Source organism: Sciurus carolinensis, chromosome 1 (genome assembly GCF_902686445.1).
Source record: "Sciurus carolinensis chromosome 1, mSciCar1.2, whole genome shotgun sequence".
Taxonomy (NCBI): domain Eukaryota; kingdom Metazoa; phylum Chordata; class Mammalia; order Rodentia; family Sciuridae; genus Sciurus; species Sciurus carolinensis.
In genome coordinates, this window is record NC_062213.1 from 186692130 (window position 1) to 186712697 (window position 20568).

General features: G+C 50.5%; 1 protein-coding gene across 1 annotated transcript; it reads right to left on the reverse strand.

Annotated features, from left to right (window-relative positions):
- Positions 1 to 8748: 8748 nt before the first annotated feature.
- On the reverse strand, positions 8749 to 19741 carry LOC124965225 (antizyme inhibitor 2-like). Its single transcript, XM_047526023.1, is given in 12 exon segments — positions 8749 to 9192; positions 10241 to 10277; positions 10495 to 10622; positions 10624 to 10764; positions 11931 to 12031; positions 15022 to 15169; positions 15662 to 15741; positions 15744 to 15823; positions 17382 to 17516; positions 17991 to 18163; positions 18873 to 19046; positions 19604 to 19741. Coding segments are annotated over 11 exon segments (1323 nt in total). The 3' UTR covers positions 8749 to 9192; positions 10241 to 10252.
- Positions 19742 to 20568: the final 827 nt, after the last annotated feature.

Genomic DNA, 20568 nt, shown 5'->3' on the forward strand with positions numbered 1-20568 from the left:
AATGTCCATAAAGGATAACATAGTTGCAGAAATCCCTAACAAAATATTAGCAAATCAAATTAGTTATATATGAAAAGAATAAAAATGTCATGAGCAAATGGAGTTTATCCTAGAAATTTAAGATTGGTTTAATGGTCAAAAATCAATTATTGTAATTCACTATATTAACATCCAAAAAGTCAAAACAATTGCAAATGAATCCAGAAAAAAGGGCTAAGGCAGGCAGATTGCAAATTCAAGGCCAGCCTAGGCAACTTAGCAAGAACCTAAGCAAATTAGAGAGACTCTGTCTTGAAATTAAAAGAAAGAAAGAAAGAAAGAAAGAAAATGTATGGGGATGTGGCTCAGTGGTAAATTGCCCCTGGGCTAAACCCCTGGTACCCCCAAATAAATAAATAAATAAAATTGAAAAATAAATCAATAAAAGGGACTAGGGCCATAGCTTAGTGGAGAGCTCTTCTGGGTTCAATTCCCTTAGCAAGAAAAAAAGAATTAACACCATTCATTATTTAAAAAACAAAGCAAAACACACACACACGCACACTCACCCTTAACAAGCTGGGAATAGAAAATAACTTCTAATAAAAGACATTCATGAAACATTTATAGCTAACATCATATTTAATTAATGGAGAAACACTGACCAGGTTTTCACTGAGATTCCCTAAGGCAAACACTTTGTTCTTACCCCTTCTAGTCAACATTATTCCAGAAAGCGTGACCAGTTGCATAAGTTGAGAAAAAGAAAAAAAGATCTCAAGGCTGGGGGGCCGTGGAATTGTCACTGTTCCATACCACGTGATTGGGTAGACAGTATGTGAATCCCACTCCCTCCATCTGCAGCCCCCCCAAAAAACCCTAAAATTAAAATGAATTCCTAAGGGTCACAGAGACAAAATTAACATACAAAACCCAAACTTTTTGTATACATGCCACAATTAATTGGAAAGTGAAATTAAAATATTATTTATAATAATAAATATAAAGTCAAAGGATTTTAACTGTCTTCTGACAAGGAACCAAGTTAATTCAAAGGGGGATAGAAAACACTTCATATTGGAGCCACTGAGCATACATATGAGAAAAAAATAAATCTTGGAACTGGGGGCGCAGATCAGTGGTAAGATGCTTACCTAGCTCGCACAAGGCCCTGGGTTCTATCCCCACCACCACAAAAATGTATAAATAATAAGAATGATAATTTCAATTCCTGTTTCTCCCATAAATAAAAAATTAATTTGCCATATAAACCCAAATGAAACATTAGAAACAAAAACGTTCTAGAAGAAAACACAAAGAATACCTTTATATCCTTGGGGTTGGTGAAAGTTTCTGAGAATCCAAAAAGCACTATCTGTAAAAGAAAAATATTACATACTGAACTTCATCAAAATAAAAAATGTGTTCTGTCAAGAGACACACACCCAGCTGTAATCCCAGCAACTCAGGAGGCTGAGGCAGGAGGATCACAAGTTCAAGGCCAGCCTCAGCAATTGAGCAAGGCCCTCAGCAACTTAGTGACCCTCTCTCAAAATACAAAGATGGGATGTAGCTTGGCACGCCTGGGTTCAATCCCCAGGGGTGGGGGAGGCACCTTTTAAGAAAGTGAATAGGCAAGATGTAGACTTGGAAAAATATTCACAAAACATCTAACAAAGAGCTTATTTTCAGAGCATACACAGAGCTCTGCAAAGTAAAAAAGATGATCCAATTAGACATGGATGAAAGACTGTGGTGGGCTTACACTGGGGTCTCATGTGTAACCTGTCACGGTCAAAACAGAGCTGCTGACTGTCAATCTAGCAAAAAGTAGGTAAAGCCGAGGGGTTAGGAAGGAAGAGTTCTCACGTGTGCTGGCCTGAGAGGAGCTGTCGCGAAAGATTCTGTCAGAACACAGGCGTTGCATGAAAGCCACCGCAAACCTACGCAAAGAATACTTCGGGCCGGGTGTGGTGGCGCAGGCCTGTAATCCCAGTGGTTGGGGAGGCTGAGGTGGGAGGATCGAAAGTTCAAAACTAACCTCAGTAACTCAGTAAGACCCTGTCTTAAAATAAAGAATAAAAAGGGCAGCGGATATGGCTCAGTGGTTAAGTACTGCTGGGTGCAATCCCCAGTACAAAATAGTAATAATAATAATAATACTGCAATGACGTCTGTCCAGCAACTGTCCAACCTCAGACTGGTGCCCCTTTGTTATTGAGCCACATGGCCAAGGATTATTGTTTCAATGCATTTTATGTAAGCCTCCCTTCTCATTTTGTCATTAAAAAGTCCCCTTTCCTCCACCAGCTTGAATGTGGTCCTGGTTTCTATGCACATGCGCTGCCTTTGCAAAGCTTTTGCCTTTGCAATTAAACTCCAGGGCTCATTAGGGAATCTCTCTCTGGTTGTCATTTAGATTGACAACCCCAATGAACTACCTGCCCTGGTATTCGTGCCCTTGGGTGGTCCCTTCCCTTGTGACTGTGGGCTTGGACACTGGATTTACCTTAACTTGGCTAAGAACTCAAGGATTCAACAAGGGCCTTTGAATGCTTCATCTCGGAGCCCTGTGTCACCATGTAATGTGATCTGATGACCCCCAACGGGGAACCTCAAAATCAGGGCTACCTGGCCAGCCTCCAGCTGTCGCGCAATCACAGCTGAGGCCTCGGAAGCGCGTGTTAGGTTGTCTTCAATTTCAGCTGCTCTGGAACCTCCAGATGACACTGCCCACATCCCTGGGAGGAAAAGCCGGCCCAGATGCACCCAGTTCAGATCCCGGGAGATCGCGACAATGAATGGCTTTGTCTTACGGCGCTTGTTTTTGTGGTGGGGTGTTACACAGTAGTGCATCGCTGAAACAGAAGCTGGACAAGTGTTTCTCAAAAGAAGATTTGTGGCAGGCCAATAAGCATGAGAAGAGGGATTCGGCACAGTTAGCTGTTAGGAAAATTCAAATTAACTTCAAACACGACGAGATCATATTTCACGCCACTACCATGGTCAACATTAAGGAAAGGGTTAACAATACTAAATTTGGAGCAGCTGAGACTTTCACACATTGCTGGTGGGAGTGTACAAAAGTAGACCAACCCCAGAAAACTCAGATTCTCAGAATGCTATGCATTTATTATTTATCTACCTTAGGAACTAGCAATTCCACTTGTGGATATTTACCCAAGTTATCTGAACTGATTTCAAGTCTGAGGCAAGAAACGTAGAAGAGGAGAAAGAGGACGGAACTCTAGGAGTCTCCGAACACACATCATCTCAGTTTATCAAAAAAATAAAAATAAAAGCAGCCAGGCACAGCGCTGCATACTTATAATCCCAGCCACTCTGGGGGCTAAGGCAGGAGAATTGCAAGTTAGAGGCCAGCCTCAGCAACTCAGGGAGACCCTGTCTCAAACTTAAATAGACAGACATAAATCTGTTGATGCTTCTAGATTCAATTGTACAGCAATAAATAGGACATTTGAGGAGAGGGGAACAGAGTACCTGCACCATGGGTGTGCAATTGCCAAGGACTGGGAAAGAAACTCTTTAAGACGACAATCGAGTTGCACTGACATGAATTATAAGAAGAGAAGAAATGGGAAAGGAGCCAAGGATTAAAGGAGATTTGAAGACACATTCAAACAAGCAAAATGGGGTGAATCCATTCAGAAACAAAACCATACACATAAAACACAGGCAAAGCAGGAGTCAGGGGATGGTTGCTCCCGGGGTGCAGAGGAACGGGCGGTGCCCGGGAGGAGCGCCTGGAGAGTTCCTGGGGTGATCAACAAGTTTTTGCCTCCAGACAGTGGTGGTGGAGACCGGGTCTTTGCCTTATGGTGGCTGATTAAACTATACAGACATTTGTTTATTGTGATTTCCCACATTTGTATTATATTTAATCATGAAAATGTTTTTTAAAACAGAATCCTCCTGACTACTTACTAAACAGGCAGTTCCTGGTTTTAGCTCTGAGAGATTGGATTCCGTTTATCTGGATGATTTCTGCTCATCGGCAGCTTTAAGAAACTGCCAGATGTTTTGACATAGCTGTCCCGGATGCATTCTGAGCATTCTGGGGAAGGGGTGAGGGACAGGGAAGGATTTTGTGCAGACAGATTCCTCCAGTCTGCCTGGGTGAGAGGAGCTGGAGGTTGACCCCCAAGGTCAGAAGAGAGGACAAAGAGATGATGGTTGAAGTAGTTGCCTGGGGATGAGATGGAAACTCAGATGCAGGAGATGTTACAGGTACAACTTCATAAAGGGTTTTCAGGGGCTGGGGCTCAGTGGTAGAGCGCTTGCCTGGCATGTGTGAGGCCCTGGGTTCGATACTCGGCATCACATGAAAATAAATAAATAAAGGATTCATTGACAACTAAAACAATTATTTAAAAAAAAAAAAGGTTTTTCAAATTCCCAGCAGACATTAGCCTTTGGGATTTCAATATAAGAAATCAGAATTCCAGGACATTCCTAAAACCACACATTGTTCTGCATTTGCCCTAACACTTTGCTGATGTGTTTTGAAAAAAGAATGATTGACCATAGGAATAAATAGTAAACATTTTTCCTCGAGAAGGAAATTTCAGATACTTTCTGTTTGAAACAACTCACAAAATAACAAATGCATGGCTTATTATTATATAAGCCAATTTACAATAACAAGATGATTTATTTTCACAACATGTTAAAAATGACCTCTTCATTTTACAGACATTTGATAAAAGAAGGGAACATGACCTCAAAGTAAATGCCAAACAAAAATTCTCTTTAAAATTGAATGATAATATCACAAATGTTATGATATTTCGGGAATGGGTAATTGGGAATTGAACCCAGGAGTAATGTACCACTGAGCTGTATCCCCAGTCTTTTTAATTTTTAGAGAGGGTCTCCCAAAATTGCTGTGGGTCTTGCTAAATTGCTAAGCCTGGCCTTGATCTTGATTCTCCTGCCTCAGCCTCCTGAGTCACTAGATTACAGGCATGCAGTACCACACCTGGCTTTAAAAGTTATTCTCAAAATTAAAGTTTAAAACGCACAAAGTAATAATTGCCCTATTCAACAATCTCCCCTCCCCGCCACCACCGCCTCTGCTGGGGCTAGAATCCACCGCCTCTGCTGGGGCTAGAATCCAGGGCCTCATGCATGCTAGGCAAGTGCCCTCCCGCTGACCTACACCCCCAGCCCTTTCAGTATTGCAGACATAGATATTTTGATTTCGATGTCATGGAGGCTGGTTGAATTGTTAGAGTATGTCCAAACTCATCTTCAAGTTAGTTATTATGATGCATGCAGCTTTGTAGAATTTTCTCTTTTTTAAGGAGAAAATATTTTGTTTTACAAAGAACTATAACCTATAGCAAATATTCATATGCTGGAAAACACCAGCTAACTTAATGAGCTAGTGTTTGAGCAGCATGTTGAAATTGCCAATTTAAGGGCATATCTTACTTCCACAACTTATTTCTTGGAACACCATTCACAGGATGTGAATAAAGCATGCTCATACTATAAATACACACACACACACACACACACATATATATATATATATACACATATATATAAAACACACACATATATATCAACTTATAAATATTCATTTTGTTTGCAAGAATAGCTCACCATTAGCAGTAGACAGGGTCCTGAACACACATTTACAACACAGCAATAGCTCCAAACAAGACTAATGGCATCTCATCCAAGTCTCTTACACTTTTGCTCCTATGCCCTGCCCAGAAATGAGGAGCTTGACCTTTGCCTCTGCAGGACAGTATTTCTTGTCTTAGCTTTTGACATAATGTCCATGGGTTCCTTTAAACCAGTAACATCTTTTTGTTAGTTGTTAAGCTTCAATTTTCACAGGAAAATAAAAACAGTTTTCCCCACCACTGGAGTCACTCAAGCCAAGAGAGGAGAGTTTCAAGGGTCAGCAGGGTAGGGACTGATTGACAGAAGGCCAATGGCATCACCATCCCTGGAGAACATTTATTTATTTATTTATTTTGGTACCAGGGATTGATCCCAGGGGTGCTTAACCACTGAGCCACATCCCCGACCCTTTCTTTTATTTTATTTAGGGACAGGGTCTTGTTAAGTTGTTTTAGGCCTCACTAACTTGCTGAGGCTGGCTTTGAACTTGTGATCCTCCTGCCTTAGCTTCCTGAGTTGCTGGGATTACAGGTGTACACCACCAGGCCCAGCTCCCTGGAGAACTTTCTACAAAGATCTCTGCGTGACTTAGGCATGGGCCTTCCCTGAACCCACCTAAATCTTTCAAACCCTCCGGGCCTTGGCACTGTGGCCTCTTGCTGGGCTGTCTCCCTGGCTGGTCCTCCTCCCTGGCTGGTCCTCCCCGCTGTCTGGTGTCTCCCCAAGTGCTGCCTCCCAGTCACCCTCTCCAGTCACTCTCTGAATTCACTGTGGTACCGCTTACGACCTGTCATGCTCTTGGTCTTCTTTATTATCTGTCCCTCCCCTACCCACATGGAATGTCCGTATTAACGAGCATGACCTCTCCCCTCTTATTCCAACCCCGTCTTGGTGCCTGCTCATGTCTGACACAGCGTAGATGTTGAGTAGCTAGCAGGAGGTACTGCTGAGCGGACAGAACAGGCAAGCGCAGGAGGCTGTTTCAACCACCTGTCTGGACTGTGTGTGGCTCAGTGGAGGATGCTGGCTTAGCACGCACGAGGCTCTGGGTTTGATTCCCAACACTGCTGAAGAACCCCAACCAAACAAAACACAAACAACGCCCCCACCACACACAGCCCTTTCAACCAGCCCTGGTAAGCCCCAGACAGCACATCCCCAGCTCCACTTGGGTGCAACACTGAGCGAGGCCAGTGGGTGGCAGCAAGTCCCTGTGGATGAATGGTGACACAGCTTCAACCCCCCAGAGCACCAAGGACCCCAACTTTAATCTCCCAAGAGCCAGAAGAATTGCGTATTTTCGCCATGTGGGACGCAGGGCTTTCTTATACACAGAGAGCAAGCGCTGAGGTCCTGAACGGAGAACACCGAAGACATTTGCTTTCAAATTCTGGCTCTGACATTTCCTGACTCGTGACGACCCAGGGCCATTGGCTCCTGGGCAGTGGTGTCTCTCCGAGTCTGTGGCAGGTAAAAGCTGTGAATGAATGACATGCTGCGCCAGGCAGGCAAAGCTTGGAGGGCTGCGGGGGCCATGAGGTGGCACCGTGTATGGAGCCTGGACCTGTGAAGAGCCCGGGGCCACCTCACACTCAAGCCGTCCCCGCCTCCCTGGGTCTACCTCAGCTTCCAGCTCTGCACCTGCACCCACGCAGCGGGGCGCAGCTGGAGGCCAAACCTCCCTGGTGACCGGGCTGTGTCCCGCTTCTCAGCACTCTGGACTCGGCTGAGCGGTCGGTCCCTCTTGGAGTTCTCTTAAATTCTGTGACTGTCTCTTCTTTATGGATGGCTCCTCTCCTTGGTTCCGGGAATTCCAAGGTCACCAATGCCAGCCGCTCCCGGTGTGTGTCTCACCCCACCTCTCCCAGGAGAGCAGATTGTTGTATCTGGAGGAGGTCTGGTGGCTTATTTCAGCACTCCTAACCTGCTTAGGAGTCTCCCAGGTCCCCAGCAGGGCAACTCCAGCCCCAAACCCTGGAGTTGAACTTGACTCCTCTTTGCCTCACCTGCTGCCTCAGCAAATTCTCTCGGTTCCACCTTCAAGGCGCGTGCTGATCCTGACTGCGTCTCACCCCCTCCACCACTATGGCCGCTCCACGTCCTCCTCTCTCCCTGACCCCCCAGTCTGGGGATTGAAGCCAGGGCTGCCGCATCCCCAGACATTTTTATTTATTTGGAGACAGGGCCTCGCTAAGTTGCCCAGGTGGGCCTTGAACTTGTGATCCTCTCACCTCAGCCTCCCAAGTGGCTGGGATTACAGGCAAGCGCCACCAGCTGCCCTCATCACTACTGTGGGGCACAACCTCGTGCTGAGTCACAGTTTCTCTCCTGCTCCAATCACCTCAAAGTCTTGGCTCACCACAGGCTGGACAGGGGCAGCCCAGACCCTTCCCGCCACATCCCCTTGCCCTCCCCTCCGCCCCCACTACCCACACTGGGCTCCTGTCCTCCCGTTTGCTCTCCACCCCGACCTTTGAGCCTGCTGACCTCTCTTCCTCCAGGGCTCTGCTCACGCCTCACCCCCGCAGAGAGGCTACCTGACCCCTGCCGCTGCCCTCTGTCACTTGCTCCTCCTGTTTTATTTTTCTTCACAGCACCTGTGTTTCCACTTCATTTTGTCATTGATGTATCTGTTTTTCTAAGCTCTGTCTTTCTCACCAGGAAGGTGAGCTCTACCGGTGCGGGTTCTTACCTGTCTTGTTTGTCCTGTGTCACCTGTGCCTAGAGTAAGGCCAGGCAGAAGAGGCCCTCACATTGTTATTGAGAGGCTGGATGATGGATGGATAGATAAATGGATGGATGAATGGGTGGATGGGTGGATGGGTGGATGGGTGAATGGATGGATGGATGAATGGATGGGTGGATGGATGATGGATGGATAGATGGATGAATGGATGGACAGATGATGGATGATGGGTAGATGGATGGATGGATGGATAGGCAAATGGATGATGGATGTGTAGACGATGGATGGATGGATGGTGGATGGTTGGCGGATGGGTGATGGATGGGTGATGGATGGATGGGTGATGGATGGACGATGGATCATTATCCACAATCCCACAGGATAGCACCCACAGGGCAAACAAAACACACCAACCATCTCTTGCACCTGAACACAACTTTGTATTTTCCCCAAAGCCCACTCATATCTGTACTCCCAAACACCTCTGAGGGGTAGAGGTGGACATTTCCACACCCAATTTGAAGGCCCTGGGGAGAGCCAATGAGAAGCACAGTGTCCAGCAGGCTCTCTGGACCCTCCGGCTTCCACAAGGGGCATCCGCAGCCCACCTTTTCCTCAGATGTTGGGGGTAAATGTTCTTCAGCCCACAAAGAGTTTCTGGCCTTGACTAGGCTGAGGAGGCAGACGCAGGATTGGTGGCACTTCTCCAGCAGGCAGGGAGCACCATTTGCAGAGGCTGTAGGTCCACGACAGCCCTCATAAGGCAACTGGGAGACACACAGGAGATGGCGTGGGCCCCAAGTCCAGTCCCCTCTCTCACTGCAGGGTGGTCATCTGGGTGTTCCTCCCCTCCCCTCTGCCAATGTCCTTCCCTGCAGGATACATATTTTTTTAAGCTTAAAACTCCAGATACTATTTATTCATTTTGTTACCAGGGATTGAACCCAGGGGCACTTAACCACAGAGCCACATCCCCAGCCCTTTTAATTTTAATTTTGAGACAGGGTCTTGTTAAGTTGCTTGGGGCCTCACTAAATTGTTGAGCCTGGCCTTGAACTTGTGATCCTCCTGCCTCAGCCTCCTGAGTTGCTGGAATTGCAGGGGTGAGCCATCACACCTGGCCCCAAATATTACTTTTAACCTTGAAAAGTGCCTAGGGATGGCACTAGCATCTGCTCTACTTTAGAATCCTCTGTAGCCCCACCTCATCCATCCAACCTTTCCATCTGGGGCTCCTCTGAGGTCAAGGTCAGGCCTGAGGGAGCTCTGGGCCTGGTCCATCAGCTGTGTGGCCAGGTGCTGCACATGCCCTCTGAGGATGCCCACACTGTGGGGCAGGGGGTGACCTCTGGAAGGCCCTGTCCAGCCAGAGGCAGGGTCCTGGACATGAATGGTCCTTGGGAGAATTCACATCATCTTCCTTAGCCCTCTGTCAGCCCTGTGAGAGGGAATTACTGTCCTCACATCATAGGAGGGGAAATCGAGGCTCTGACCACGTGCCAGTACATGGTGGGGCCAGTCTGACGACAAAGCCAGAGCTGGAGGCATCTCCAGTTCAAGTAAACCATTTCAGCAGCACCCACAAACTGGACAGAGGAGGGAGGAAAGAAATCCAGGGTCCTGTCAGTGACCCAGGACCTGCAGGGCACAAGCCTTGTGCTGGGCAAGTTCCTTAGCCACCACCACCACCCACAGTGGTGTAAGATGGCCTTCTCAGGGCTGGGGCGGTGCACTTGCCTAGCACTTGAGTCCCTGGGTTCCAGCCCCAGCACCATCCAAAGAGGAACACACAAAACCAAAAACAATGCCCAGCCTCCTCCAGGAGCACTCCTCCCCCCTCCAGGAGCACTCCTCCCTCCTCCAGGAGCACTCCTCCCCCTCCAGGAGCACTCCTCCCCACCCGAGCTTCCCGGGCCTCACCAAGGCACTGGCCTAAGGCGCCATCTCCAGCAGGCTCCTGTGAAAAGGTTGTGGCGGTCATAGCGTCAGTCCCTCCACCTCCTCAGGGACCAACCTGAGACCAGGCAGAGAAAGGACTCCAGGGCAGGTCTGTGAGTCAGCCTGAGGCAGGTGGGGAAGCGTCACCTGAATGCGAACCAGAGAACTCGGGAAGCAGTTACAAATGGTCACAGCAAGAAGGGTCTGGGCTGCCCCGGGAACCTCGGACTTCAGACCTGGTGAGAGTGCCCCAGCGCCCTTCCTCCAACCCCTCCAGACACCTGCGCTGGGGGCCCAGGGCACAGTGAACTGCCGCAGGCAGGAAGCCATTGGAGGTGGAGCTCATGCAGCAGGTGTAGGGCCCGCGCCGGGAAGGCCGGGAAGATGAGCCAGTCGCCCACGTCCAGCTCGGGAAGCCACACCTCCTCCTAGGAGAGCCCATCAAAGGTATCACACGTGGGGTGGAAGAGGGTGCAGGGGCAGAGGCGGGGCTCTGAGAGGACCTCCTACAGGGAGCGAGGGGGCGGGGTCAGAGAAGCAAGAGCGCCCAGTCCCCACCCACTCCCCAGGCCCAGGGTGTGCCCCCGGGCACAAGTGGCCACGCACCAGCCAGGACGCTGTCATCCAGCCACAGGAACCACGATTGGGTGGCCACTCTGTGCCAGGCGGTGCTCCCTGCACACCGTGGGAATCATACACACTGAGCCGAATGAAGACACTGCGATGGCAGAGCATGTTCTCTGAGGCGCCACACCCCAGCCCTGCCACTCCAGAAAGTCCGTTTTCCAACTCTAGCATGCAAAGGTTTTATTCATTAGTCCCTCAGGGCATGAAGCCTGGAGCCACCCGGGGAGTCTTAACAAGGCTGATGCCAGGCCCCCAGGCCCCGAGAAATTCTGATTTAAGTGGTCTGAGGGCATGGCCTGGGCACTGGGCTCTAAAGCTTCCGGAGCCGCTCCTGTGGAGCAGTTGGAGGACCATTCCTCTTGAAGTCTCCTGGGCCTTCAACATTCAAATATTCTGGAAACGCCCAGAGCCACAGGTGTGCAACCTCCGCAGACCCACGCACCTGTGCACCCAGGTACCCGCGCAGGTGCGATCACAGGCCCGGCGAGGAAACACACATGGGCGAACATGCAGATCCCCGCACACACTCCTGGTGTGATAACTTTTAGAATCGTGCTTTATCGGAGATCCTGCACCTCTTCCTGCCTCTCAGAGCAGGGGCGGGGACCTGGTGGTAGTCTCAGGGCCTGGCAGGTGCCGGAGTCACACAAGGGCCCCCTTGTTAGGTCGGAAATTAGGCGACTGTAGGGGGCACAGCTGAGCAGCTAGAACAAAGACCAGCCCACCAAAGGTGACCAGAAAGTTCGCAGCAAGGTGGATGGAAAGTTCCACTGACCCTCACACCCACCTGTCACTCAACAGGACCCCCTCCCCATCCCAGTCTATAAAAACCCTGGGCAGCCAGGTCCATGTGCGATTTTCTCCGGGTTCCTATATCCCAGGGGTCTGGGAATTTCCCCCGAGAGCCAAATTCCAATAAAGCTTGCTTTGGCCACTTTTCTGTCCCACTTTATTTGGCTGCTAACTGTGCCCGCCGAGACCCGCCGAGCTTACATTTGGTCCTGCCATTGAGCCCGCCGAGCCCGTCCAAGCTTACACCCCTTACCTTCACTACGATGGGTGTCCTGAGGACTGGCTCCCTGAGGAAGATGCGGAAGGAACCATACCAGCCCTCATTGAGGTAGTAGAGCAGCTTCCAGAGGCCTCCTGTGAGCAGGGGTTGGCTGGACTGAGGTGTGCTTGGCCAGGTCTCTCTACTGACTTCACGCAAGAGCCCCAGCACCCTTGGGAGAGGCGCAGACCCTCTGCCCAGAGCTGGGTAACTCCTGTTCCTGGTCCTCCTTCCCATGCATGGCTAGCCTGTCCTCGGGCACACACTCTCCTTCTGGTCTCTCCAGCAGAGCACATGCATGAGAGCTCAGGGATTGTTCTAGGCCTCCACATGTGTCTGTTTAATACACTTAACTACGCCCTGAGTAGATACAATGGTCCTTGCTTTACAGTGGGGGAAACTAAGTCTTGCCAGAAGTCCACAGGGGAATGTGGGCAGGACTGGGATTCATCTCAAGTCTTTGCCTTGGACCAGGTTCCTGAGCACCTGCTGAGTCAGGGCAGAAGAGGGGGCAAAGGGCCTTTGTGTGACCGTCCCATTTGTTTTGCAAGTCTGGGGGTTGAACCCAGGGGCACTCGATCACTGAGCTACATCCCCAACCCTGTGTATTTTTTTAATTTTGAAATGGCCTCACTCAATGGTGAGCCTCCTGCCTCAGCCTCCCCAGTTGCTGGGATTTCAGTGAGCTCGGCCACACCTGGCTGAGTTGGTTCTGTTCTGCTTGCTCCTTCAGGGTGTGCTGTTTCCTTCCTGGCAGGGGTGCCTGGAGGAACATTTTTATTTTTTGTGTGTTCTTGGTGCTCTGACCATGCCTGAGGGCGTGGTCCTCCCAGAGGAGCTCATTCTTAGCAACAGCAAAGGACCCCTGCCTTTTCCCGGGGTTCTGATTCCTGCAGGGCCAAGGACCAGGCACAGTCCTTAAACCCCGGGATCTTCTAAACAATTGAAACTGGCCAGTCCTAAGCCTGCCTGCACGGTGTGCCAGCCTTGTCCATTCCTTCCTTCAAAGTCACGATGAAGACCCCTTTCCACTCTCTCCTTATGCCTCCTGACCAACCGTGGTGCTTTCCCACGTGGTCCTGCCCTGGTGTGATGGCTCCTGTCTCTAGTAAACTACGCATACGACAGTCCTTCCTGAGTCTACGTCTTATAAATCCTGGCTACATTTTAAAACAGTGCCCAACTCTAATGGGCACCAACTAGTGCATGATTCTCACCTCCCTCCATCTAAACTCACCACCTCTAATGATATTGCTGATGTAAGCCTGTGGCAACTTTCTCCCTGGCTGCTGACCCCCACGTCCTCTGGACATGACCTCCGACCAAACCAGTTTCTTCACAGTCTTTAGACTATACTCAGAATATTGCCTTTTGAATCCCAACTCAGAATTTTACACTAATTTCTGGTAGCGCTTGGGGTAATTTCAGCTACTACTTAGATGCTCAGGTCTTTCTGAATAGTGACTTTCTCTCCCCAAGTTTTCCTCACCAACTTCTTGCTGCTGTCAGTCTCCTCTTTGCTCCTCCCCTGCCTCCCTCTGCTGTTATGGAGCTTCTCTCCTCAGCCCCAGCCCTAGCCCATGGACCCTGAGTCAGTTTTGGATAGTTCCTCCTGACAGCCCTGAGGAGACAGCCCCTGCTGGGCACGTGGGGCAAATACACCAGCACTGGAGTCAGACGGGCCTGGGGCCAGCCATGCCACTAACTGGCTGTGCCGCCTCCTTGCACAAAGCCTTCCCCTCTCTGTGCCTCAACATCTCCACCTGTTTAATGGGAATGACCTGAAGCCACCTCACGGATCATTGAGCAGAAATGAGATAAAATATATAGTGCACACATCATTGATCCATACTAATTGGCAGCTCTTGCTATTGTGGACATAAATAACCAGCTCCAAAAACCTGTAACTCAGACTTTGGAGAAATGATGGCTAAAATAATATGCTTTACATTATTATTATTATTATTACTATTATTATTATTATTTGGTACTGGAGATTGAACTCAGGGGCACCTTACCACTGAGCCACATCACCAGCCCTTTTTATTTTTTGTTTTGAGACAGGGTCTCACTAAGTTGCTCAGGGTCTCGCTAAGTTGCTGAGGCTGGCTTTGAACTTGCCTCAGCCTCCCAAGCTTCTGGAATTATAGGCATGCACCACCTATATTACATTATAATGTTCTTGACTGAGATGTTCTGCAAGGAAATGAAATTGTTTGACACAAATGCCTTTGGGATTAGGAAACCGTGGCCAATCATTTGTCAAAAGGATAAGGAAGGAGATTAAAGAGATTTGTAAACATTGATATGTCAATTTTCACCAAGCCACAGTGGATTGAATCTAGTAATGTTCTCCATTTCATCATGAAAATGAGAACAGCAAACCACCCCACTTTCACCACCCACAAAAGATACCGACAACAGAAAGACTCTTGTGACAGATGATCTCTCTGTCAGGAGGGTCACTATCATCCTGTGGACCAGAATCCTCAGGATATGGTCATAAGAATATTGCTTTGATTTACTTGTTGTGAGAATTTGTATACACTCCCTCTAGTTTTTGTTATATGAATTTGTAGCTGTTCTCTTGCTTAAAGAATTTACTAGTTTGGGGCTGTAGCTGTAAGTAACTCAGTGGTAGAGGGCTTACTTAGCATGTGCAAAGGCCTGGGGTCCATCCCCAGCACTGCAAAAAGGAAGGAAGGAAGGAAAGAAGGAAGAGAAGGAGCGGGGAGGGAGGGAGGGAGGGAGGGAGGATTTACTAGGCTTAGTTATAGGGTACACATTATTTCAAGGGAGTCGGGACCTGAGCTTATTCTGTGACTTTAACTTCATATATGCAGCATAAATTCACTGGATACTAAGGAAGAATGAAGATCTTTTTTCTTCATTCTTTACTTCACAGTCTATTTGGGAAAATAAGAAGTTAGTGACAGTAAAGGGCTTATTTCTAAACCCAATTCCAATCTCGTTTCCTGGTAATTAGGCACCAGGGGCAAAGCCTAGACCAGCTGTCCATCCTCTCCCAGGGCCTGGGGCTGCCTGGCCAGTGGCCTCCCGCCCCAGTGCCCTCCTGCCCACCCACCGGGCTCCAGCACCGCCTTCTTGCCGATGACTTTGACTGCGACTGTGCAGACGGGCGCCATGTAGAAGCGTCCAGGCTCCGCGATGACCTCGACACCAGTCCCCTCGGGAAAGTCCTGGGCCAGGGCAGCATTGATGACACTCGCCATCTGCAGGGACAGACCCAGCCTCTCCTGTGGCCAGTCCCTATACAATGGGCTCAGCCTGCTCCGTTTCCCTCTGCCTGGGTGACAGTGGCAGGGATGTGGAGAGGTTTGTTCACCCCCTTTTACTGAGGAAGGAGCAGGTAGGAATAGTGACCCAGAAGGACGAAGGCACCCAGCAGGAGAAGTGAAGGCGCCCTGAGAAGTGGAGGTCGGAGGATTTGAATCAACACAGGAGCAGAGACAGAATGTTCCCTGGGTCTGGGGACTGCAAGCTTCTGCCTGGCTGCAGCCCAGCCAGGGACGGCAGCTAACGTGTTTAAAGAGGCGCAGGAGGAACGCACGCATGCGCAGTCAGGCCACGGTCTCCCAACACAGACGAACCCCAGGTGTGCACAAGGACTCCCCAAACACGGGGCTCTCAGGCTCACATTCTGTTCCCCACCCCACGCTGGGTCACCAGGCTCCCTCCCAGATCCCCGGGACCATCTCTTGCACCTCCTCAAACTTAGGCTGAGAGCCCTCCGCTCCAGGGAAGCCCCCTCTGAGATCCAGGAGGCTCTTGTCGTGGCCCCATGACCCATCTCAAACACGCGGCAGCAGTCAGCAATAGCCTGTGCGAAGCTCTGGGGTGTCTGGCAATCGGAGCCCACGTGGAAGCTGAGCACCACCGGGACAAGTGGCACGGGAGACACCCAGATGGAAATGCAAGGGTCAGCGAGAAGAGAGACTGCATTCAGAAACCCTGACCGCTGGTGCCCGGACCAAGGTAAAGAACAGAGACCAGCACAGAGCAGATGCCTCTGTGTGCCCAAGTACACTGGCCCAGGTGGGCACCCAGGAAATGTGCAACCTTGGATACACACGGGTGTCCTCAGAGATGCACACACCCCACGTGAGGATCCTAGAGTTGGGGAACTCACAACTGGGTCTCCCCCAGCTGTCCCTCCCAGTGCCTCCCTCCCAGAGTCTCCCCTTCTCCCCTCCTTGGAGCGTATGTCATCAGAAGCTTGACTCCCAGTGCCCCCAGAAGGTGGGCTGAGTAATCAACCAGGGCCAGGATGGGCGAGGTGAGACATTTCCTCAAGTGCAAGCTTTAAGGGGGGGCGCCAAAACACTAAGTAACCCAGGCAAATCATACTTCATGCAATCTTTTATTTTTTATTTTATTTATTTATTTATTGTTTTTGGAGTACTGGGAATTGAATCCAGGGACACTTTACCACGAGTTACACCCCCAGCCCTTTTTAATTTTATTTTTAAATTCAGAGACAGAGTCTTGCTAAGTTGCTTAGGGGCTTGCTAAGTGGATGAGGCTGGCCTCAAACTTGCACTCCTCCTGTCTCAGCCTCACGAGTCACTGGGATTACAGGTGTGCACAACTTTCATACAACATTTTAAAGAGCAAAATTAATGCAAACATCCATGAAGAATAAAACATAAAAATTTTAAATGAAGGGCTGGGGTTGTAGCTCAGTGTTAGAGTGCTTGCCCAGCATGTGTGAGGCACTGGGTTTGATTCTCAGCACCACATATAAACAAACAAATAAACATTGACAACTAAAAGATTATTAAGAGAAAGAAAAAAATCACCCCCCTTAAAAAATTTTTTTTTTAAATGAAGCCAGGCTCAGCGGCTCACGCCTGTAATCCCAGCAGCTTGGGAGGCTGAGGCAGGAGGATTGTGAGTTCAAAGCCAGCCTCAGCAATGGTGAGCTGCTAAGCAATTCAGTGAGACCCTGTCTCTAAATAAAATACAAAATAGGGCTGGGGATGTGGCTCAGTGGTTGAGTGGCCCTGAGTTCAATCCCTGGTACCAAAAAACAAAAAAAGTTTTTAAATGAAGACAAGACCAATAATCTATCCCAAGGCCAAAAAGAAAATCTGCAATACCAACCCTATCTTTATTTAAGATATCAATCTTTATTTGGATTTTTTTGCATTAACTTTGATTTTTTTTAAGTTCTTTATCTAGAGTAGTAGGGTTTTTTGGTGGGTCCTTAAACTTTGCACGGGAGGCCACTGCCTCACTTGGATTCCACTGGTCCCAGATAACGTCCAGCCCCATTGCTATAGACAAATGGAGCACTGTGGCGGGCCAGAGAAGCCACTGGGAGGCCAGAGAGGCCACTGCTGGCCCAGGGCATGCATTAAGCGGGGCGCTCAGGGAGGCACCAGGACTCCTGCCTCCCCGTCATGGAAGGCTAGTGCCACTCACCTGGCTCCAACCACCGCCAGCCCCAGGTCTCTGGCAGTCGTGAGCAGGTGTCCACAAACCTCCAGGCTGGCTCCAAACTTGGTGTTCAAGGGGAATCTGCTCTTGCTGTCCTCAGCCAATATCCGGAGGACCAGCCTGCAGCAGCGCAGGAGGGGTGGCAAGAGAACTTAGACCCATGAACCCTGAGGCCTGGGTGCTTTACCACCATCCCCCGCCTCCTCTCCCCGTCCCCCAGTTCCTCTGCCAGGCAGGCTCAAGCAGGAAGAGCATAAAAATCATAAAGACACCTGCAGAATCAGAGCTGCTAAGGAACTTTCTCGAGACTACATAGCACGTAAACAGGGACCCTGAGAAGTGGACCCTGCCGGACTCCAGTGAGTACTTTTCCCTTTATTCCAGTGCTGGGATTGAACCCAGAGCTTTGTGCGGGCTCTACCACTGAGCTGTGCCCTCGGCCCATACGAGTACATTTTCTTTGACATCACGGTGCCAGACCTCCGTGTGCCAGGCTCTGCCTAGTGTCTGTGCAGACAAAAGCAATGTTTATTTGGTACCAGTGTGCACCACGGAAGGCTTTGGCCCACTGACCCAATTCTTAAGTTTGCTCACCCGGCCCCAGGGTGGTGCTGGGCCACCTCGGTCAGCTCTTCCTCGCTGTCAAAGGTCAGGAGCTTCACCCTGTGGCAGGCGGCATACTGAATGTGGGCGCTGGCCTTGCAGGGGTTGGCATAGATGATGCACACGGGGGCCACGCCCAGGCTCAGCACATGCTCCAGCTCCGCCTGGCATGTGAGAGCCGGAGTTGGGGTTATCTTGCTGACCCTCTACCCTTTGAGGACGGGAAGACTGGCCTAAGCAAATGGAGCTGCCCTTGATGGAACCTCTACTATCTGCCAGGCACTGCCCTGGGAAAGTAGAGTTGGCCACATTTTTGGTCCTTGGGGGCACTTTACCATTGAGCTACATCCCCAGCCCTTTTTTTCAATTATTTTAGTTGTCGATGGACCTTTATTTTATTTATGTATGTGCAATGCTGAAAATCGAACCCAGTGCCTCACATGTGCCAGGCAAGTGCTCTACCACTGAGCCACAACCCCAGCCCCCCCAGCCCTTTTTACTTTTTATTTGAGACAGGGTCTTGCTAAGTTTCCCAGGCTTGCCTTGAACTTGGCGATCCTCCCTCGTAGCTGGGATTCCAGGCATGCGCCACCACGTTCGGCCATGTTTTAAAGAGGAAGAAACCGAGGCTCAGAAAAGTAATCTGGCTGTACCAGGTCGGAGTGTGTCCTGAGGCTTGAAGCCTGTGCCCAGCTTGGGCTGTCCACCCTCGTCTCATGGCCCAGTGGAAGGCGGACCACAGTAGTTCATTTGTTTATTCTGTCAAAAACAGCCGAGCACTACACAGCAGGCACTGCAGATTCTGGCCACGACCTTCTCCCCCAGAACGTGACAGGCCTGTCGGGAGGTGATCGGCAGCAGGCGCTGGCTCACCTGGCTGGCACAGTCAAAGCCCGTGCCCAAGGGAGCCAGGACACGCAGCACCCAGGGGCTGCTGCTGGACTTCACCGAGTAGAAGGGCCAGACCCTTGGCAGGGCCTGGCGGAAAGCCTGATGGCGGCTGGCCAGCTCGTCCAGGTCGGCCACCATGAAGGGGTCTCGGTGGTCCTGTAGGGGCAAGGACACAGGGAGAGAAGGCTGGGCAGTGGCTTATCTGGCAAAATCCCCTCAGCTCTCTGAAGTAAGTGCCGCTGCTTTCCTCTTTCAGGGACGGAGAAACAAAGACTGAGAAAAGTGAGAACGCTGGCTCAAGGTCATGGAGCAAGTGCGAGGCAAAGAGGATTCGAACCAGGGTCTTTTGACTCCTCCCTCCTCTCCCCGCAGTGCCGGGGATCAAACCCAGGCCTTGGGCATGATAGGAAGGTGCTTTCTGCTGAGGTGCATCCTTGGCCCTCTTTAACTAGAAGGCCATCATCTCTATAGACCAAAGTAGGAAAAAGGCGTCTCCAACCCCAGCAGGGTGGGCTCACCCTGGGTAAAATCCCACATGACAAGCGAGGGGCCTGGAGGGAACAGAAACGCTTATCCAGGACCCCAGCTGAAGGGGCCTTGGAAAAAGGCTTGTGAAATTGCCTTGCGGAGCCATAAAACAGGAAGGGGCTCCTCCCACCCTGGGGGCTGGGGAGCAAGACTCCTGCCTGCCGTGGGTGCCACGCCGTCCATACCGATTGGGAGAACTCCTGGATCTTCCTCAGGACTTCCTGCCAGGCCGGTTCCCCAGGCCCCAGGGCGATGAGCTCCTTCAGCCATGAACTTTCAGGGGACCTAAGTCTCTCCCTTGGGCCCCCACGGTGGGTACTCATCCCTGAGTCTCCAGCTGAGGCCTCCTCTAGGCACAATCCGGGACCCTGGAAAGGGCCTGCTCTGAGGACCCGCCTCTTCCTCCCTGCTGGTCCCAGAAGCCTGAGTGGCTGGTCCGAGTCCTTGACCCCCACCACCCTTCAACCCCAAGACTCCACAGCCTTGGTGAGTTTTTCCAGATGGACGGGTCACTGCTCCAGTCCAGCCCTGGTCACAGACTGGTGCGGGCAGCAAGCAGGACCCATGGGCTCACCCACCCAGAGAGGGATGGTTATCCCTCACCTAGTGCACCCATTCAAGTGAGAAACAGACTCAGAAGAAGCGTGGAGTCCAAGGACTGAGACCTGGGAGAAGGCAGGGTCCTACGGTCACACTTTACCAAAAGGGATTAAAGACCAGAAAAAGGAAGGGACTTGCCCCAGGTCAACTGGTTAGCAGCGGAGCTGGGAATGGAACTGGACTCCCTAGAGTAGCCACTGGACCCAGCCCTGGCCGCTGACACCTGAAGCAGGTGGGGTCAGCCTGCGGCCAGAAGCTCCTGCTCTGTGGTGGGGACAGTACCTGCAGTCCCTCCTTACTCACCGTGTGGTCATGGTGACCTGCTTTCTCAGGAACAACCCAGGGAGCAAGGTCGATGGTGTCCCCAAACTGCAGGTAAATCTCTATGGGAAGAGCAGATCCCAGGCCTAGCTCAGGGGGCAGGGCATGTGCCGCCCCACCTTCCCTGCCTAACCTCAGCCCCCTTCCTTCTCCGTCCCAACCTCCAGGGCAGGAGGTCTCCCACACAACAGGCGCACAGGGTGGGCTGGGACCCTTGTTGTACATAAGT